The 22862-nt window shown below is 41.3% G+C and overlaps 1 protein-coding gene across 3 annotated transcripts; it reads right to left on the bottom strand.

Moving 5' to 3' along the window:
• Positions 1-232: 232 nt before the first annotated feature.
• Positions 233-16831, bottom strand: cabp1a (calcium binding protein 1a). 3 transcript variants are annotated; one of them, XM_054773329.1, is made up of 7 exons: positions 15936-16831; positions 7908-7938; positions 5199-5342; positions 5007-5116; positions 4852-4926; positions 4695-4767; positions 233-1667 (listed from the first exon to the last, which is right to left on the bottom strand). In XM_054773329.1, the coding sequence occupies exons 1-7, from the start codon at positions 16614-16616 to the stop codon at positions 1642-1644; spliced, it is 1140 nt and encodes a 379-aa protein (XP_054629304.1). In that variant the 5' UTR covers positions 16617-16831; the 3' UTR covers positions 233-1641. The 3 variants fall into 3 exon arrangements, with proteins under 3 accessions (XP_054629304.1, XP_054629305.1, XP_054629306.1); XM_054773330.1 differs by having other exon boundaries at positions 242-1667; positions 16431-16816; XM_054773331.1 differs by lacking the exon at positions 15936-16831 and adding an exon at positions 12787-15920 and having other exon boundaries at positions 245-1667.
• Between the last annotated feature and the right edge of the window lie 6031 nt (positions 16832-22862).

Below are 22862 nucleotides of genomic sequence, written 5' to 3'. Positions count from 1 at the left end.
CATGGTGTTTTAGATTTTCAGACATCTGTGCTATCTTTTAGCATTATTTACATTTTCAGTTAATGTGGAGCAGTTAATACATACTGTACATAAATAATTGTGTCCTGTCAATTATCTTTTTGTTCATAAAATACAGTAAATAAGGCCATATTTCATACATAGTTGCAAATGGTGATTAATCACGATTGATTCATTTGAAAACGGATTAATTTGATTACATTTTTAAATCATTTGACAGCCCTACTTTTTACAAAATGTAAAGTGGCTCCCCGCATTCTTTGATTCAGTATGCGGGCCTCGGTGGAAAAAGTTCGGACATCACTGACCTGATGCAATAAAGCCAAAAGTTCTTTTTTTTGTCATAGAAAAATCATTGACACCAGTATGATAACTCACAGTCACAAGTTGACCAGTAAAATGGAGCTGAAATGTAATCAACTTTATTGTGTACACTGCACTCGGCAAAGTATGCTGTTGACTATGTAAGACAAAATGTGCATACTGAATTGAATCCACTTCTCTCTTTGGCATGCATAGAATTTGCTTGAACAACACAGACTTGAGGGACTTTAGCATAAGTACAATCATGTTGACACTGACATTCACTGTAAAGACTGCTCACACATGTCATTCCAACATTACATGACACCAGAGCTAGACTGACAACTATGGGACTTCTAGCCTGTGCTGTGAAGAACTTCAACAGGTCAGAGACAGCTAGAACTTTGGTGCTCTAAATTTCAGCTTTTAAGGAAGTACATCGGTCTAAGCCAAGGATGTCCAACGTGCGGCCTGGTGGGCCATTTTTAATCAAGCAACTTGCTTTTTATTGGCTCTTGGCATATTGTTAAAATAAAACCAATTCATTAATAATGAGATATATCATTATATCCTAATGTCATTACATACTAATATACTAATGTGCTTTGTCACCTATACAATGCTATGATTTTTTTTCCCAGATACTGTAGCTTAAATTTTTCTTTATGTGGCCTTCTGTGGAAAATGTTTGGACACCCCTGATCTCAGAATGAAATCGACTGCCGATGATGTCATAAATAACATATGTAAGAAGTATTGCACTGTCGTGGTGGTGCTTACTGGCACAGTGACAGATCACAGATGGTTGTATTGCTACATGGGCTCCCAGGTGGAGCACCAATGTGACACAGAGGACATCCCACAAACACGTTTGAATCAACACACATCAAGCGTGGAAATGTACTCGGACATTTAACAACGTGTACTCACAAACTGTGTCTACTATCTACCGTATTTTCCTCTCATCCCGACATTGTCTAACATAGAAGGCAACATTTTTAGACATTTCATGCCACCATGTAGAAGAAGAGACGAGACACTAGGAAGTTACTGAGTGAGAGTTAAAGTGCAAGAACACAAATTTACAATCATCAGCTAGGCTACAGCAAGTTCTGCCTCAGTTGGACTGGAGACGTTTCAGGAAGAACACTTATTGATTGAAAGTTTGAGGTGACTCTTCACTCCAGAACATTCAAGGGGCCCGAAATTCCAGTGTCAGTCAATTTTTGAATGGCTCAGAGATCGTAGCCTGTCCTCGTCTACTTGATAAAGTACAGCAAGGGACAACGCTTCACATTCAAGACTGATCTTTCCATGGTCCTAGCGAGACATCATGCGTACAAACTCTGTGGGAAAAAAAGAAAGAGAAGGGTCACATGGGCAGCTGCAGTACACTACACCAGTGTTTTCCAACCTTTAGTGAGCCAAGGCACATATTTTACAAGGAAAAAATGTCATGGAACACCAATTAATTTGTACCTACGTTTTGCCATCTAGTGGAATATTTCATTGTTCTGTCTGTCCCTATACATCACTGGCATAGACAGATGAACAAAGATACATGTAGTATTTGTAGTAAATAAATAATAATTTCCGGACTAGAATTAGATCCTTTCCAGTGGCACACCTGATAACCTCCTGTGGCCAAATCCGGCCTGCCCATGAAGCAATATAGGCGGATGCTAAGGGCACCGCAGCCTTGAGGGGACAGAAAATATTCAGGAAAAAAATTAATCTCCAATGAAGTCATATTAAATTATAATTAGATCAAAATTAAATTATATAAAAACTAGGGATGTAAACGATAAACCGATGCGACCGGATATCCGGTTTGAGGAGCGGACGATTCCCATACGCCAGGAAAAGACTCTGTTATCAATAATAATCGGCCATAAATCTTTAGATTAATCGATTGTGGCGACATGGACCGGATATCGCGAGAAGCAGTCGGTTGACAATGTTATAAACAACGCACGAGCCTGGGTTGCTGGCGAAAGGATTGTCTAGCTAAGGCCACCACACTTGCTAACTAAAAGAAAGTTTGGAATGTCTTTGAATTCATTTCAGGAAGGCTGCAAAACTTGTCCAGCCAGACCAACAGAGGCGAGTATGCCAACCTTTCTGCTTTGTAACTTGATTACTTTGAAATGTTACGCCAGGAGTTTTGACAGCACTGTGCTCTGTCTGAAATGTTGTACAATTACCATTGTTATAACATTTTGATTATGGGATTGTTTACTTTTCCAAGCTAAAACAGCATTTTCATTGCACTCATCTGACAAAGACTTCTATCTGTGCTTGGAAGAGATGTGTCATTATTTAAGGGGCTTTGCACTATGTATTTATTTTGTATTATTAACTGTACTGAAGGTTAAGACGTGTGTTAGATAGATTGATGTTTATTGTCATTGCACACAGTATACAGCAAAACTTAGTTTGGTAGCTCCACTTCCATTTCCAGCAACATTAAAACTTCAATGTTCCAAATCAAAATGTAACAGGTATACAAATATAGATATAAAATATAGAATGTAAAATATTGATCCAATCAAAGAAAAAGATGTTCATTCAGCAAGTCTTTTTTTTTGGTATTTGTGTGAACTGCTGCTTGCTGTTGCTGCATTGTTATACTTGATTTTCTTCCCTGGACTTTTTGATTATCAAAAAAATGTAAATGGCTACTCTGTTAACTTTTAAAACAAATGTCACAGCCTAAGTTATGATATATTTTGTAGTACGGTTTTACTGGCTAAGGTCCGTGGATTGATCACAGCTTTTGTCTTGACTTAGTCCATAAAAGCAATGGGAACCAAAGGCACTATTTCCCGGTATGAAATTTGCTTTAACTTCTTTAATACTTGGGGTAGAGAAGTGAATGAGGTGTCAAATTAAAGTCATGTTTTATCAGATAGAATTAATCACAGACTTGATTTTACGTATTCCAAAATTTTGGAACATTCCTGACATATGTGCGCTCCAAAACTTCTGCCAGTGTATTCTTGCTAGTTGATGCGCCGTCCTTTCAAACGGCTGGTCTGACCAGGAGGATTATCAGCCCAAAAAAAGCCCCGGCTTCCATCGGCCGTACAGGTGAGAAAGTTTCAACACCTAATTGAAGACACCATACCACATTCATTTGCTGATGAATTTGCATGTCCCTCATTGGGTGCACAGTGCAGGTTTGGATTGCAATATTTACAGTAAATAATTAATCATGGCAAGCTATACCACCCTCTGTTCATCCTGATTTTGTATTGCATTTGTAAGTATGTCAGCATTATTAATAATTTATACCTGATTACCTTACAAAAAACAACGGGAATCTAGGAAAGTTCACCTGCACTGTCCAGTATCCAGGTATTTATTTCACAGTCACATTGGTTGAATTTGTGGCTAAAAAGTTACTGAATCGATTTAAAGTTACTGAATTGTTTCAGATTTTATTGTCCAAAATGAAACAACATTGTCCTTGACTTGTATCGGCAACCACGAATCGAATCGTTATTAAAACGAATCCTTATACCGCTAGTTTGTACACTGCATCGAATCATATCGAATCGTTCTGTATATATCGTTTTCGAATCAACTTGTCTATCACAAAGAGATTTACATCAGTAATAAAAATTAGTTATTACTCTGAACTCTTAAAATGGAAAAATTCACATTGATTCAAATGCAAAGCAATGTTCAATTTGTATATTACTACAAATGATAATAAATCACAAGTCAACAAGTCTCCCCGCACCCATCATTTCTGTACATTGTTTTGCATATAGTCGTCCCTCGCCACTTCACGGTTTGAATTTTGCAAATTTTTCATTCTATCACGGTTTTAAAAAAATATGTTAATTAATAAATCATGCTGGTTCGTGGTTGAACACAGCCTATTAGTAAAAGAAAAAAGTAAAAGCATTTTCAAGCATAAAAATGGCTTAATGAACTAAAATTCAAATATGAGGCATTAAGACAACACATTCAAACTATGATATAACAATTACTACACTGGTCACAAGGTGTAAATGTTTAAATTGTTTGATGATGTAGTATTTATCATTTCTTACTATTAATATGTATTCACTTATTTACAGGATCTTCATTTTGTGGTAAGATTTTTTTGTGTTTGTTTTTAATTTGCTAACCATGTAAATTGAGAGACACGATATCTCACAAAAGGCAACGATAAAACACTGCCATTGAATATCTTTTGTAAATGTGTGTAAATCGTCAAAAGACAGGGCGCCATATAAAATCTCGTCTAGGGTGCCACTTCGGGTAGCGCCAGCTCTGCACACGGTACACTAATGTGCTGTGGCACAATGTTTGGGAATTACTGCACTATACAGTACACATGGTCAATAAATTGTTTGTTTTACCTTCAAAGTCAACAAGCCCGTCCCCATTCAAATCGACCTCCCGTAGAATGTCCTCCACTTCGTTTAAACCCACCTAGAAACAGGCTGCAGTGGTTAGGTGGAGCAAAACTACACAGAAGACAACTCCATGTTATTGTAGATTTGATAGAAATCTTACCTGATGCCCCAGAAGCTTACGCATTGCATCTCGTAGCTCAGATGTACTTATGGCACCATCTCCATTTGTGTCAAACTAGCAGAACATAAACCAGGGAGTACAGTATATCCTTGAGTGTCCAAAAAAACAAACTGATACAAAAGAAAAATTCTTACCTCTCTGAAGGCATCTTTTAATTCTTTTATTCCTATCATGTCTGCTGTTTCGGCAAGGAGTTTTGGACCCATCAACTCCACAAAATCCTCAAAATCCACATGGCCTCCCACTTAAGACACATACCAACATATCACCAGAACTATAATGCACACATGACAGAAACAATTATAGAACACAAAGTCAATTCTTACGGTTCATATTTATCTGCTGGCTCAGTTCGATCAGCTCCATTTCAGTAGGCATGTATCCCATAGTTCTCATGCAATTTCCAAGATCTTTACAGCTGATAAAACCGTCCTTGTCCTTATCAAACTCTTTAAACGCATCCCGTAACTCTGTAAAGCAAAGACAGAAGTGTTCAAATCCAGTCAAACCTTGGTTTTCATACGCCCTACTTTTCATACAATTTGTTTTTTGCCAACAATTTTTAGCTGAAATTTTGTCACAATATACTATCTCAATTTTCATACGACCAAACATTGCCCGTGTATCATGTCGCGGAATCAAGCCACAAATCTACTCAGTTTCCGTCTTTTTTTTTTTTTAACTGAGCGCAACTGAAAAATAAATCACCATGGGACCAAAAAAAGTTGCGAGTACCACCATTTTGATACAGAAAGTGAGAAACACTATTTAATTCAAGAAGAAATCATAGCAAAGTACAAAAGTGGCATACGCATGGCCGATCTTGCCAGTATATATTGCAAAGTCTGTGTCAACGATAACATCCATCCTGGCAAAGAAAGAAAAAATCAAGGAAGCTAATGTTGCAAAAGGGGTACAAGTGTTAACGAGACCGAGATCACAATTGATCGAAGACGATGAGAAGATGTTGGTGTGGATCAACAAAAACGATAACCACTTCCAGTCTTAGTGTTCCAAGATTCTTCAAAGTAAAAGTGACGTTAAATGTTCATTAGTAATTTGTAATTATTTGTTTTCTGTATGTAGAACTATATTTATCCTCTATAAAATTAATTTTTGGATAATATTTTTGGATTGGGGAAAGGGTCCTGACTATCGTTTGTGCATACGCGCGGAACGGCAGTTCAGAGTCCATCAGAGGGGTGCTGGAGAGCACCCCAACTGGTGACTCCGTCGTTTTACTGGGAGACAGTGACAGTGTGACCTGGAGGGGCGTGATTGGGAGGAACGGTCTGCCCGATCTGAACCTGTGTGGTTTGATGTTGTCGGACTTGTGTGCGAACCTCAGTTTGTCCATCACAAACACCACGTTTGAACAGAGGGATGTCCACTAGTGCACATTGCACCAGGACACCATAGGCCGCAGATCTATGATTGACTCTGTAGTCGATCATAAGACTTCGCATGTTCTAGACACCCGGGTGAAGAGAGGGGCTGAGCTGTCAACTGATCACCACCTGCTGATCGGTGGATTCGATGGCGGGGGAGGATGTCGGACAGACCTGGGAGACCCAAACGTGTAGTGAGGGTGTTCTGGGAACGTTTGGCAGAGTCTCCTGTTCATCGAGTCTTCAACTCTCACCTCCTGCAGCGCTTCGCCTGCTGGAGGGTACTTGGGAGTTTGCCCAACCGGTCTACATGTGCTTTGTGGACTTGGAAAAGGCATTCAACCGTGTTCCTCGCGGTGTCCTGGGGGTGGTGCTCCGGGAGTACGGGATTGGTGGCGTGCTACTACGTGCCATTCCGTCCTTGTACAATCGGAGAAGGAGCCTGGTTCGCATTGCCAGCAGCAAGTCAAGCCTGTTTCCGGTGAACATTGGCATCTGCCAAGTCTGCCCTTTCTCACCGATTCTGTTAATAATTTTCATTGACAGAATTTCTAGGCGCAGCCAAGGCGTCGAGGAAGTCCAGTTCGGTGGCCTTAGGATCTCGTCTCTGCTATTTGCAGACAGACGATGCGGTCCTGATGGCCTCATCAGGCTGTGACCTTCAGCGTTTACTGAGGCGGTTTGCATCTGAGTGTGAAGCTTCTGGGACGAGACTCAGCGCCTCCAAATCCTAGGCCATGGTTCTCAGTCGGAAAAGGGTGGATTGCACCCTCCGGGTTGGGAGTGAGGTCCTGCTCCAGGTGGAGGAGTTCAAGTATCTCAGGGTCTTGTTCACAAGTGAGGGAAGGTTGGAGCGTGAGGTTGATAGGCGGATCGGCGCAAAGTCTACAATAATGCGGTCACTGCACCGGACCGTCGTGGTGAAGAGAGAGCTGACTCGGAAGGCAAAGCTCTCAATTTACCAATCGATCTATGTTCCCACCCTCACCCTCACCTATGGTCATGAGCTTTGGGTTGTGACCGAAAGAACGAGATCGCGGATACAAGCGGCTGAAAAAAGTTTCTTAGGGTAAGGTAGCTGGACTCACATCGAGAGGAGCCAGTTGTGATGGCTCGGGCATCTCGTGTGGATGCCTCCCGGACACCTCCGTGGTGGGGTGTTCCGGGCATGCCCAGCCGGGAGAAGGCCCTGTGGCAGACCAAGGGCACGCTGGAGGGATTATGTCTCACAGCTGGCCTGGTGGTGTCTTCCCGGTGGAGCTGGAGGAGATGGCTGGGGACCGGGAAGTCTGGGCTTCCCTACTGAAACTGCTGCCTCCACAACCTGGACCAGGATAAGTGGAGGAAAATGGATGGATGGATGGATGGATGGATGGATATTTTGGGGTTTCTAGAACAGATTAATTGGATTTACATTATTTCTTATCAAAATATTGCTTCAGTTTGTGTACATTTTGGTTTTCATCTGTCCTTTTGGAATGGATTACTACCAACAACTGAGGTTTCACTGTATCTACAAATGAAAATACATCATGTGCTCTACATACAATACATGGTATAATGCTCGCATATGCAACAACACCTCTTCATTTTGTCTTACATGCTATTCGTTCTCGCTGACTGATTGTTGAGGAAAAGTAAACTTACCATCCATTTCCTCAGGACGTAGCTCTCTGTCCTAGTGAGAAAACACAATAAATCATTTGTCAAGCTATAAAATGATACACAACAGATACATCATAATGGGACCTGAATAATGCCCAAACAAAGATTGCCATTGTTGTCCATAAAACTACTGGTGTAAACATCAAATTAGATATGTGTGACAAAAAAGGAGAAAGTAGGTAGTCATCATCCAACACTACAATGTTCACAAAAGAACACAAATGTGTGTTTCTATTTTTTCCAACGGTTGCTTACAAGAAAGGCAACCTTTAAAGGGCAGAGACAGAGGCAGACATATCCCAGAAGCCTCAGGGGTTAACAGCAGGAAGAGTGAGGAGTCTAAACACAACATTGTGTGTTGACGTCAGATCCAATGACATGACGACTGAAGGAGCTGAAAACAACTAAGACACCATGGACCCAAGGAACACAAGCAGACATTCTAAGGTGCGTCATCAGCACTTACTGTGACCATGACTGTCAGGTCCTCAAGCATCAGCACATTCAGTGACAGGCAAAATGGGGAAAAGTGAAGAGCTGTGAATTCTTTCTGGGTGCACTGTGCATATTTATTGTTGTTACTACTGATACAGATGCAAGTGGAATGGATGAGATGTGCAAAATGTTGCAAGTTTTGGGAAAATGAATAACTAAAGAGAAACTTGACAAAAAAATCTATGGGCTCATTTAGCTACATGAGCAAAATCTTAGGAACACCTCTTAGCATGATGCAGTGCAGTGGTATATGGCTGTAAACCACAACCAACCAAGTGTGTCATTAAAATATTTACAGTACAGCAAGGTGTATCGAAGTGTCTAATAAGTGGAGTCCATACATTTTTTGTCAAGTTTTTCTCTTTAGTTATACCTTGTGCATTTAGCTACATGAGCGAATAACATAATAACATTATGTTAAAGTGCAGTTCTTCACTTCTGCCAAATACTACTAAATACTATCAGTAATTATTCACTTTAGATTGTGTCAATGAAAATTGAGTAGCTATTATATATAATATACAATGTATATATAGTACAGCTGTTAATTGTTTCTTATATATTTGTTGATACAGTTAATATCATTTATGTTCTACAGGGTCAGGCAAAATGATCTGACACATTTGCAGGTTAAATAAAAGGCAAATAAAGTAAAGAAACAAAAAAGTTTTTTTATTTTCGAAAAGTACATATAATGCCATTTTTTTCATATAATGCCATTTTGCTTCGTTTCTTTTTCAGTTGCTGCCATGAATTGGAATGGTGTGCATCGCGCTTTCATTGTGGAAACGTTTATCAAAACAAACGAATCTGTAACTGCAACACAACGAGCGTTCCGTTTGCACTTCAATCTTGGTAGACATGATCCCGTACCAGCTGGAAACACCATCTTGTTATGGGTTACCAACTTCAGAGCTACTGGATCTGCATTGAGTGTGTCGACAATAATGGATCCCATTTGACTGATTTAATTTTTAAAACATAATGAAACAAAATGATGGTCTAGTGGTTAGCACGTTGGCCAACACAGTAACAGCCTGGAGATCGGGAAGACCTGGGTTCGATTCTCCCCTGGGCATTTCTGTGTGGAGTTTGCATGTTCTCCCCGTGCGTGTGTGGGTTTTCTCCGGGTACTCCGGCTTCCTCCCACATTCCAAAAACATGCAGGTTAGGTTAATTGGTGACTCTAAATTGTCCATAGGTATGAATGTGAGTGTGAATGGTTGTTTGTCTATATGTGGGAGTACCCCGCCTGTCGCCCGAAGTCAGCTGGGATAGGCTCCAGCATGCCACCGCGACCCTAATGAGGAAGAAGCGGTATAGAAAATGGATGGATGGATGGATGGATAATGAAACAGAATGGCATTATATGTACTTTTCGAAAATAAAAACACTTTCTTGTTTCTTAACTTTATTTGCCTTTTATTTAACCTACAAATGTGTCAGATCATTTTGCCTGACCCTGTATATAAAGGTCTTCTTCTAGTGTTGTGCTGTTTGCTTTTCTACTTTTGAAGGTCACACTTTTAAGGTGAAGGTAGTGGATTATATTGATAATTACATATTTAATATCTCTAATTTTGTCCTACGGTATGTTTAACCCCGTTTTCCAGGATCGTCATGGTTCAAATCCACAGAAAGCATTGGCTTGCTCCCAATCAATAGGAGGAAGAATGAAAAAGTAGGTCATTGTGAAGAGTTATTGTAAACTGGTGGAGCCTGTGTCATATACAATACTACAGTACTTCCACATTTGCTTTGTATGTGTTGAGCCTGCCCGCACTTGGCCACAAAGTGTTTCCCACAGGACTGCAGGTGTTGGGTTTGGAGGATGGGAAGTTGACGTCATATTCTGATTTGCTTCATTGGTCATGACGCATGTCGCATGAGTGCTTTGAGGCAATGTCAGCACAAATACTGATATTTTAAGCAAGCTGAAGTGCCTCTGACCACTTCCTGTGTGCCATCGCCACAATATTGATGATCAAACGTGCGATAATGCGCATACGAATGTCTTTTTATGTGGTGCATATGACTTGTGTTAAGAAGTTACAATGCCATCTACTGTATGGGATTGTAATAACAAGCTACACAGACATTCCCATTATAAAGTGTTTATGGGGCGGGGGCGAACGGGTCGCGTCAAAAATAAACAAACATTTGGAAAATACATATACTGCTCAAAAAAATTAAAGGAACACTTCGAAAACACGTCAGATCTAAACTGGGGGAAAAATGATCTTGAATATCTTTCCTGATAATAAGTGGGTGATGTATTAGTAACAAAATGATGCTACATAATTTGATAGAAATGAAAATGATCACCCTATAGAGGGGGGAAATCAAAGACACCCCAAAAATGAAAGTGAAAAAATGATGCAGCAGACTGGTCCATTTTGCTAAAATGTCATTGTAGCAACTCAAAATGATTCTCAGTAGTTTGTGTGGCCCCCACGTGCTTGTACGCATGCCTGACAACGTCGGGGCATGCTCCTAATGAGACTACGGATGGTGTCCTGGGGGATCTCCTCCCAGATCTGGACCAGGGCATCCATGAGCTCCTGGACAGTCTGAGGAGCAACCTGGAGGCGCCGGATGGACCTAAACATAATGTCCCAGAGGTGTTCTATTGGGTTTAGGTCAGGTGAACGTGGGGGCCCGTCAATGGTATCACTTCCTTCATCCTCCAGGAACTACCTGAATACACTAGCCACATGAGGTCGGGTATTGTCGTGGACCAGGAAGAACCCAGGTCCCACTGCACCAGCGTAGGTTCTGACAATGGGTCCAAGGATTTCGTCCCGGTACCTAATAGCAGTCAGGGTGCCGTTATCTAACCTGTAGAGGTCTGTACGTCCTTCCAGGGATATGCCTCCCCAGACCATCACTGACCCACCACCAAACCGGTCATGCTGAATGATGTTGCAGGCAGCATAACGTTCTCCACGGCATCTCCAGACCCTTTCACGTCTGTCGCATGTGCTCAGGTTGAACTTGCTCTCATCAGGGAAGAGCACAGGGCACCAGTGGTGTAGTTGCCAATTCTGGTGGTCTATGGCAAATGCCAATCGAGCTCTACGGTGCTGGGCAGTGAGCACAGGGCCCACTAAAGGACGTCGGGCCCTCAGGCCACCCTCATGGAGCCTGTTTCTGATTGTTTGGTCAGAAACATTCACACCAGTGGCCTGCTGGAGGTAATTTTGTAGGGCTCTGGCAGTGCTCATCCTGTTCCTCCTTGCACAAAGGAGCAGATACCAATCCTGCTGAGGGTTGAAGGACCTTCTACGGCCCTGTCCAGCTCTCCTGGAGTAACTACCTGTCTGCTGGAATCTCCTCCATGCGTCCAGGTACCGCAGTGATGCCCTGGTCCAGATCTGGTAGGAGATCCCCCAGGACACCATCCGTAGTCTCATTAGGAGCATGCCCCGACGTTGTCAGGCATGCGTACAAGCACGTGGGGGCCACACAAACTACTGAGAATCATTTTGAGTTGCTACAATGACATTTTGGACAAAATGGACCAGTCTGCTGCATCATTTTTTCACTTTCATTTTTGGGGTGTCTTTGATTTCCCCCCTCTATAGGGTGATCATTTTCATTTCTATCAAATTATGTGGCATCATTTTGTTACTAATACATCACCTACTTATTATCAGGAAAGACATTCAAGATCATTTTTCCCCCAGTTTAGATCTGATGTGTTTTCGAAGTGTTCCTTTAATTTTTTTGAGCAGTGTATATAGGTGTGCCATGGGGAATTATCCGATTATTGTTTGTTTGTGCAAGCGTGTTGCTCACAAAGAACATTATTATGTTCCACTGTTCATGATGTCCAAAACATCCTCCATAAGCATCTTTTCACAGGGGTGTTGGAGCACAATGGAATTATTATAAAAGATGACTGTGTCCATCGGACTCTGTTGTCGGAACTGTGAGTGGGTTGTGCAAGCGCGTATGACGGAGAGAATGTACAGTATGAAAAGCTAAAAGCATCAATAAAAAAGCATGCTGCCAAGTTTCCACTCATCATTCACAACAGTTTACTTGACACGTAGTACGGACTGGCACCTTACGACTGTGCACTGTCACAGGAACAGTAAACATGCTCATGGCCAGATAAAGCAAGGATGTGTGTGCTCGACACACAACAATATGCTCCTAACACAACAGTGCCTTTCCGACAAACATGAGGTCAGCTAACAATCAACATGAAAGGACTTGCGCTTCCAGCATTACAAACCCCTGACTAAACTGGAAGTTAGCTACATGAAAGTCTCAGAAGTTTCAGATATATTTCAAATTTTCAACAAACAAGTGAGGAAGGCAAGATAGGATGCAAAAGTATACGGTTGAAATGTAATCTTACCATTGTGAGGTCTGAATCTAAGCAGTTGCCTATTCCAAGGGAGAAAATCGGCATTAAAAACGACCAAGAAGACCTTTTCTCTGTAAGATTTGCAGCTTGGCTTTTGAGAGGAGTGCAAATTCTAGTTTCAATAAGACCCATGAGGACTGAAAAACTATCTGGTGTCTATATATACACTGCTCCTAGCACTGAACTACTGAAACTAATGAGAATGTGATGCCAGAAGTAAGCCAGAGTAACTATGAAAGAGGAAAGTAGACCGAAGACTGACACAGGAATACGCCCATTAAAGGGGCGGTGATCCACTGCTTGCAAGCGTTTTCATCCACCTGTCACACAGACCAAGCTGTAGAAAACTCAGTACAGAGTAACAAAAACTAAAAATAGAAACAAATTGCTTGAAAGATTCTGGCTTTTTCAACAATGCTGCAATTGAAAGATTACACTCGCTTGCATTTACATATTGCACAGTGGATCCCCACTTTTCACAGGTGTTACGGTGCACCCACAAATCCACATAATTGTGACAACCAGAAAAATGTAAATTTTGACAACCTAACGTAAACCAACAAGAGGTAATCCAACCAAATGCCTCCCTCACTCATGGCGCAACGGAAAATAACACAAGTAACGTGTGGAATACACAATGTAACTGCACGGACAATGCGGGTATTAACATAAATGGTTACACACAATACAATACTATTTTATACTAATGTATAACCCGCAAGGCATGATGGGTAACTTCATGTTGGTTAAGGGTGCATGTGGGCTTTCCAACATGCCTTGCGGGTTGAAAATTAGTATAAAATAGCATTGTTGTGCATGTGTGTATTTTGATATCCAAAAAGTCTATGTAAGGGGTCACCAGGTAGCCCACCACAACCACATGAGGCGCCCGCAAGTCAGCTTCTCATTCAGGTTTTCAGTTAATAATGTGAGAACACGAGAAAGAAATGCATTCTGAAATACAAAATGTGAGTTGTGGATACCAGCATTTTGTTAATGCTCTGGTAAAACAAGCATATTGGGTTTGTTTAGGTTGAGATAAGCTATGAAAATAAATGTTACAAAAAAATAGTAGCTCTTGGTCATTTTCATTGTGTAAAATAGCTCTCACAAAAAAAAATGTTGGAGACCACTGGTCTACGTGGTACAGTTACATTGTGTGTTCCACGTGTGTTACTTTGGAAGGCATTTGGGTTTGTGCAAGAGTGTTAATAACAAGCTTTTTTTTTGGTTTTACTGTTTCTATCAATGAATGGCCTAAATATGGACATTATTAGCACAAAATGGTGGTTTTTCCCACAAATAAAAATTTTTTTTGATCAAACATCCCCGAATGCAGGGATCCACTGTATTACCTGGCCCTAGGATGCAGTCCTTCTTTTGCATAGTGCAATAATTCAAATATTTAACATTGGTTGTCTAACCCACCTCCATGTCATACTCTGCCTTTTGCAGGGAGAGACAAGGTCACTCTGACCTACAGCAGACACACACCACTGTAGAGGAGCACATTCAAACTGTGTGAAAACAGCACTTGTATCTGTTTAAATAATAGATAGTGCTTCACCATTGAATAACATACGGCGCACATTTGTGCCCGTTCTTGACCTCCTCACCATCGTGCTGTTTGAACAAAGACCCTTTTCCGGGTCACACAAAGCCTTACTCGTTGAATCGTGGTTTTTATTTGTGGAACGCTTTCCTCTTATGAATACTGAGGCATCAATCACTTGAATCCCCAATGAATCTTCCCGATTTTATGACACATGTAGCTCAAGGCCAAATGTAGCTTCATACAACCCAACATGAAATCACGTTATAATATCACAATACTTAAAACAATTACTTCAATGTATGCAGACATGTAATCTACATAAAGCAAAAACAGACAGAAGCACTGTGAGCATGAACGTGTCCAAATAGAAATGGAGCTCAAAATGGAGCCAGTTGTCTGCAATCGCAGCTGTAGCTCCCAATAAATGATGCAGCAAGTTAAATTTGGCCACATTAGCACATCAGAGAATTGCACCTTAACTAGAGTATTTCATGTGCATCAGCACAATCCACTTCACTGAAAAGGCCTGTCTTGCTCAGAAGGTCTGTAGGAGGATATATTATATAAGAAACACATTTATAGAGGAAATATTTCCAATAGTGTGTTCAACAATGGTCGTATTTACAAGCTGTGCGACACATTTGCATTTTGACTGGACGCTGATTAAACCGATTAAAATAACATACGGCCGACAGATACTGTATGTATCTGTAGCTTGTTCGTAACCCAATCACATCAAAAACGATTAATTAAACCAAATTTTCAGATGTGATGCTTTCAGAATGGTGTGTACTGGTTCCAGTGGACATTCCAGGCTTGATCTCGTGACCACACATCCCCACCAAATGAGTCAAGCACACAAGCCAGTAGGTGAAAAGCCCAATATCTCAACCCACTGACCAGCACCGCTGTTAAGGTGCCGAGGAGTGTGGGTTATGTAATGTACTACTACTTTCGCACAGCTAATCTACAGTAGCTGGCATCTGGCTGTGAATTTTCCTTGGAGATTAATAAAGTATCTGTCTGTTACACGCTGCCCTGCAATGTATAGACTAATGCAGCGATTCCCAACCCCTGTGCCAAGGCACATTAGTGTACCATGTGACACGGGAAATGATCCGATTATTGTATATTTACTACAAATAATGTATATTTGTTCATCTATCCATGCTAGCGACGTATGCTGGTGTGACAGGCAGAACAATTAAATGCTCTTCTACGAGATGGCAAAAGGTACATAATTCACCTGTATATGTATTGTTGTGTGACATTTGTCCAATGTAAAATATAAGCCTTGGCTCAATAAAGGCTGGGAAACACTGGATAGGGTCATTTGTTGGAATTGTGCCACAAAGGTTCCGGTATTTTACCAAGCTGTAGGTGTCAGGTACAGGGTAGAAAAGTAGTGCATTTTAACATAGCACTCATAAAGTTGTAATGATGTACTTTGGCATATACGTACACTGTATATAACAGAGTAAATCACCCTTGCTTCCTGTTAGCAGAGTCTAAAAATGCTGTTTAGTTGAGTAGGGCAAGATTTAGATGTTGTATAATGAATTCTTCTATGTCCAATAAATCTTACCTGGCCAAAGAGTGAATTAAGGATAGTACGTAAATTGACATCCGATGCTGAAGAAGCAGCGCTGGACCTCCGGGAGCGCCGAGAGGAGGTGCTGGATAGCGGTACAGGAGAGCATGCGGACGGAGGGGAAGTACTGGCCTGGCCACTGCGTTTACCCACACTGGCCCTCTTCTGGTCCCGCGGCTCGCAAAGTGGAGTCCTATCGTCGTGGTTGTCCGAAATAGACGGCGCCCTGAGAAGAGGGCGAGCGCGGCAACGACGCGGAAGCTCAGGTTCGGCTGGACCAGCGGCCGGTTGTCGCTCCTCGCGGGTGTGCTTCCTGCGGTGGTGGTGTCGGTGTGTGCCATGCTCCCGTACACCACGGCCGGCCTCACCGTGAGGCTCGGAGGTGTCCTGACTGTCAGATGCGTGTGATCGACGCTTGACCCGCGTGGAATCACCTGCGTCCCGGCTGCCTATGAGCGAGGGGTGGCACAGAGGTCTACGAGCACTCACATCACTGTCTGCCGTCAAGCAAGCCTCCTCGGGGGTACCGTTGCTGTGGACTGCGGGACGGTGGTGATGGTGCTGATGATGACTTCTCCGGCTCTCTGCCTTGCGTTCGTGGACGTGCATGGATCTTCTCGAGGAGGATTTCAGCAATGAGGTTGTGGAGTCGGATTTTGGAAAGGAGGAGCTCATTGCTGCGGATCTGCTCTGGTGTGTCGCGGCGGGTTGATCGTCGACATCATTTCATTTTCTCCTGCTCGCGATAAGTTCAGCAGCACCTGCTGTCTGTGTGTGTGGTGCACGTGTATGGCAAGCAAATGGGACAAGAGGAAGGTTCCAGTCGATTGGCTGCAAATACAATGCCCATGCCTGGATATGCACCACAGCATCTATTGAGATCCAATCAAGAACTGTATTCAAAAATCATGAAAATGCTCGGTCTTGATACAGTGATGTGAAAAAGTGTTTGCCCCCTTCCTGATTTCTTATTTTGGACGTGTTTGCCACACTTAAATGTTTCGGATCATCAAACAAATTTAAATATTAGTCGATGACAACACAACTGAACATAAAATGCAGTTTTTAAATGAAACGTTTTATTATTAAGGGAGGAAAAAAATCCAAACCTAAATGGCCCTGTGTGAAAAAGTGATTGTCCCCGTTAAAACATAACTTAACTTAGATAACTTGAGCTCTATCAGTCTGGAAAAGGATAAAAGGCCACTTCTAAAGCTTTGGGACGCCAGCGAACCACAGTGAGAGCCATTATCCACAAATGGTGAAAACATGGAACAGTGGTGAACCTTCCCAGGAGTGGCTGGCCATCCAAAATTACCCCAAGAGTGCAAAGATGACCCTGAATGGCTGAAGAAAAAACAAATGAAGACTTTGGAGTGGCCTAGTCAAAGTCCTGACCTGAATTCTATTGAGATGCTGTGGCACGACCTTAAAAAGGCGCTTCATGCTGGAAAACCCTCCAGTGTGGCTGAATTACAACAATTATGAAAGATGAGGGCCGCACGGTGGTCTAGTTAGTATGTTGGCAGTCCGGAGACCGGGAAGACCTGGGTTCGATTCTCCCTTGGGCATTTCTGTGTGGAGTTTGCATGTTTTCCCCGTGTGTGGGTTTTCTCCAGGTACTCTGGTTTCCTCCCACATTCCAAAAACATGCATGTTAGGTTAATTGGAGACTCTAAATTGTCCATAGGTATGAATGTGAGTGTGAATGGTTGTTTGTCTAGATGTGCCCTGTGATTGGCTGACGACCAGTCCAGGGTGTACCCCGCCTGTCGCCCGAAGTCAGCTGGGACAGGCTCCAGCATACCCCCGCGACCCTAATGAGGAGAAGCGGCATAGAAAATGGATGGATGAAAGATGGGCCAAAATTCCTCCACAGCACTGTAAGAGACTCATTGCAAGTTATCGCAAATCCTTGATTGCAGTTGTTGGCCCAACCAGTTATTAGGTTTAGGGGGGAAATCACTTTTTCACACAGGGCCATGTACTCTAGCTTTGGATTTTTTTTCTCTCTTAATAATAAAAAGTTTCATTTAAAAAGTGCATTATGTGTTCAGTTGTATGGTCAATGACTAATATTTAAATTTGTATGACGATCTGAAACATTTAAGTGTGACAAACAAAACAATAAGAAATCAGGAAGGGAGCAAGCACATTTTCACACCACCGTATGTGTACTACTTTAGCTATTGCTGTGGTTTATAGTGCACTGCACATCTTGTAGATGGCCCCCAATCCCACTTGAAAACTGGTAAAAATACTCGCATTATTTAATGCAGCGTTTGTGCTGGTTTGTGCAGTTAAAAATGGTCCTTTGTGTTATTTTAGTTTTTGGGTTATTAAAGATTTAGTGTCCGGTGATGACATCATACCCGCCAAACCCAATATGCTCCAAATGAAACCAAAATAGTCTCATTCTTATGTGCTGTGCTTGTGCTGGATTCATTGAGTCATGTGCTGTTGTACTTTTTGAGTTATGGAATATTTACTGTCTGGGGATGATGTCATTTTTCTGTGTTACTGGTTTTTAATGCAATAACAAAACTGGTAAAATCATTCATATTTCTATATTTCTTTCTGTATCCAACAGTTTGAGCTTGCTTATTTTTGGGACATATTTAGTAGCTGCAGTCAACAAATGACCTTAAATGACTTTGCTGAGGCAGAACACGAGAACCCTGGCCTCCACCCAATCAAACACAATTGGCATGAACGAAAACTGAGATAGAGGGAGTGAGCCAGGCCCTTTTGTTCAACATCAGTGACCTTTGATGTCACAAAAAGGACAAAAATCCCTACAGATGTACAAAAAAAATAATCCTAGCTCATAATGTAATGGCTTTGTGTGCTTTTGTCCGTATAATGGACTCTTCCTATCATAAAAGATATTACAGGTGGTCCCCGTTTTACGTCGTTTCGTGGTTACGAACGCGCTCTCATAAATTAATTTGAAAAAATTTTGGTCCGTAAACACAAGGCTCACTCGAGAACTACAGCGCGCGGCGGCGGAAGAATACATGAATACAATACACAGCACAGCACTTCCCTGAGGAACAACACCATCGCTTATTAGTTAACTTTTGGACGTCATTATGTCTCCCAAGCGTGTGTCCAAAGAAAAGGAAAGCCGTTACAAGGAAGTGAAAATGAACATTATATAAAGCTCGGAATGAGGAGATACGCCCACCAATATTGACCGCTCTTTTTGTCCCAATCGTTATCGCAAACATCGTTAAGGACAAAGATTATTGAATGCTAATGAATGCTACAGGGTTCATGGATGCCGTGTGCTGTTACAAGAAGATCTGAGAGAAGAGGAGGTTATCCTTCCTTCCAGTATTTTAAAAAGGTCTGCAAGACATCCATAAGGAGTTGTTTATCTTTTTATTACTGTGTCATTTAATTGTTGTATTTCTTTTTTCATGACTATTTTATACAGTATGTCCTTCATGTGTTCTATATGCACGTCTTTCTCTTTTCTGTGCGTTCTAACGATATAAAAACAGTTAAAAAGAGGCATCTGATTAATGCACATAATGGGACACATCCGCCTACAAAGGCCGCTATTAAAACACCTCTAAAAACCTCCAACAAGGTTTGATGGTTTCATATACAGTACATGCTATGGCCATGCAGTAACAGGTGTATTCATGATAACATGTAATACTTAAACAGTATTTTGCTGTACTTTGGTCATTTTAAGCATTACTGGATCATTCTTCAAGGGTGCATAGAAATGAACGCTACACCTAGCGTTAACTTGTCCAAACTCAAAAATATGTAGTGTTAGCTTTCGGTAGTGGCCTGATGCATTGTGAGCGCGGCGCTGACGCTCTGTGAGCTAATGTGTGGTGAAGCTAGTCGCTTGCCGGCTGGTAGCTAGCTGCTTTGGCGTAGCGAGGTGTCATTTGCGCCAATAACGTAGTTCTTAGCGTAAGAATGTTAATAACAATGTCGCTGTGGCTTGGTTAACACGCAGGTCGCATTATGTAAAAGGTGTGTTTTTGGAGTTTTTTTACAGAAGGCTTTATAGGCGGAATAGGTGCGTCCCATTACGTGCGTTCTTTTTTTTAAGTCAGTTTTTATACCTTTAGGACGCACAAAAAAAGAGAAAGATGTGTGTTCATGTCTTACATAAGGATTGTGGATGATGGGCAATTTTTTTTTTTTTAAATTCAACTCCCGAAATCAAACAATCATCACAACCATCTTGCTATTACGTCAAAGTGCACATAGTTGCAGCAATATCCCACTTAGCTGGGTGCTGTGCAGGCACGGGGAAAATAAAATGTCTATTTTATTATTATTATTGTTTTTGTATTGTATTTTTTTTACATTTTCTATGTAAGGTATTATTATCATTATTATTTATAAATGTCATATCTACTGTTAGGACTCTATTTCACTGGATCTTTGTGTTAACGAGGTTAATCATATGAATGTGTTTGTTTGCAGTTTGACCTGAAAAGAAGCCAGGAAGCTCCAGATGTAAATAAAAACAAGACAAATGCAGAAGTAGTAAACAATTACAGTCAACACTCTGTTTCAGCAATGAAGGACTCAATTATCAGCACTGAGAAAAGTCATTTTCAAATGACAGCACAATAACAAAAAATAACCTCAAGTGGCAAACTGTGCCCGTGTGCAGACATGTACGAATGTGACCTTTGATCCCACCTACCTCGAACATCTTTGGAAGAGAAAAGGCAGAAAAAGACGACAGCCAGCCTCAGTCCAAATGGAGTTGTCTATGACAAAAATTTCACATGTAAAACTGTTCCTGTAAATGTAAAACTCTAAACTTTCAACAAACACTAAATTGTTTCAAGAGACAGCAGCAGTTGACATGATAGCAGAACAGAGAACATCCATAAACGCTTCCTGTCAAAGTCAGATGAAAAAATGAAGTGCAGAAACTGTGGTATTTATAGATATTTACGTATGCGCTGACAGAGTCCACTTTTAAATCAGCTTGTTGTGAGATGAATCGGAATCGGAGGAGTGGAATTTTCGAGCCTTGTGCTGCCTGAAGGTGCGTCATCAAACATTTGATAAAAGTCACAGTTTTCATATTTGGAGAGCTATGCGTGGAAAAAAGAAAGAGTCAGACAACACTCAGAGAATAGTAAATCATCGAGTTTCGTGGAGAATTAAAGTGATTATTATTAATTTTCTATCATACTAATTATGTGATTGTTATTTATTATGATTGAAGAAAAACCCTGACAAATATATTACTACACTGCTACATTACCTTATCAATTTCCATTGTATAATTTTCCCATGTACGAACTGGTAGAGCCTACATCGGAATACAGGAAGTGAATAAACGTATTGCAGTTGATTAAATAAGCTTTGCTTCTTCCTACTCCTTTTGGGCCAATGGAACTGCAAATTGAACTATGTGATGTATTCCATTGTAACTTGTATGCATGTTCAAATCAAATTAAACCATTAGCATTACCACCTACTGTATGGCAAAAAATGGTGAATAATGGACACACCGCTGAAAACCCATAAAAATGGCTATTTTTGTTACTCTAGACCAGTGGTCCCCAACCTTTCTGACCTTTGTGTTCCCACAAATCTCCCGCGGACCGGGGGGGTTGGGGTTCGTACATTATAGCGATCTAATTTATCTTATCCCTGGAGTTTTTCCAGAGAGATGATTACATCGCTGTTTGACGTGTGTGGTCAAAGGCAGCGTGCTAGCATGAATTAACTTGAGACAAATGTGCACATTAGCACTCAATAAGATCATCAAAACTTACTTTTATGCATTCCCACATAGTATCAGCATTTGACACCAAATTTGAGGTGAAAGAAAAATGCTAAAAATACAGTAGTAGTCTATCTGTGCGGCATGAGATAAAGTTAGCACACGCACAATGGACATGCGTCGAGTGAGACGGACGTAACAGGAGAGAATCCGGCCACTTTTCAAAATAAAAAATCATGGAAATTATTTTTTCTTTCTGTGCGGCCTGGTACCAGGCCATTGGTCATTTGGTACCGGGCCGCCTGGGGGTTGGGATTACTGCTCTAGACGGTATAATACACCTCTCGCAGTTATTAATCACATTTGTCTAAGGGCCATAATCTTGCTCGACCAGATGGTGTTGTTGATGGGATCAAAGTTGTGATGTTTTGACCAAAAGTGCCTCTGCTGGTACATTCTTTCAAAACAGTGCTTAGTAAGCACATCACCTTCCCCGCTGCATTTTTGGTAAATGCATATTTTGTAGCCCAGTCACTGTTAAAAGTCAATTTTTCAGATGTTAGTTGATTTGTTTCAGTGCGAGTTGTCTTCTTCCATTGCCGCTTCATTGTGACGCGTAAGCCTCGCTGCTGCGCCTGCAGAGCGAAGAAGTACTGCAAGTACTGAATGGGCACTTCCCTACTTAGACTGAATGGTCTCATTATTATTTGGGCGATGTTTGGCGGGTCAAATGAAAAGTTTTAGTGAGCCTGATGTGGCCCGTGGGCTGCTTACTGAGCACCACTGGTATACCGTGTCGTACTTGCGACACATGCAGTTACACAACATCACGTCTTATCAAAGAGTTATCCTGCTGAAAAATCTTGAGTGAAAGACAGGGCCCTCTGCCATCAAATCACTTTCTATTTAATTTACCATAAAAAAACAAATATGGTATTTAGAATTTAAAGCATAGAAACAAAATCCGCTAATAGGCAGGGATTTTCCGGATACGTTTAGAAATAGTCTCAATATTAACTCTTAATTTTTGAATGAGTTTGATCAAAATGTTTTTGGCAACAGCTAAAGCTGAACCTTCTAATAACATATTGTCTTTTTGCGTGAAAGCATTGTCAAAATCCATGAGCGCTACATATGCAGACTGCATGGGTAAGTCAAAAGTCATCACGACCTCAAAATGACTGGAGAATCTAGCCTAATCC

This window comes from Dunckerocampus dactyliophorus, chromosome 4 (genome assembly GCF_027744805.1).
Source record: "Dunckerocampus dactyliophorus isolate RoL2022-P2 chromosome 4, RoL_Ddac_1.1, whole genome shotgun sequence".
Lineage (NCBI taxonomy): Eukaryota > Metazoa > Chordata > Actinopteri > Syngnathiformes > Syngnathidae > Dunckerocampus > Dunckerocampus dactyliophorus.
Note: the sequence above shows the minus strand (reverse complement) of the source record. Positions and strands in the feature narration are given on the sequence as shown.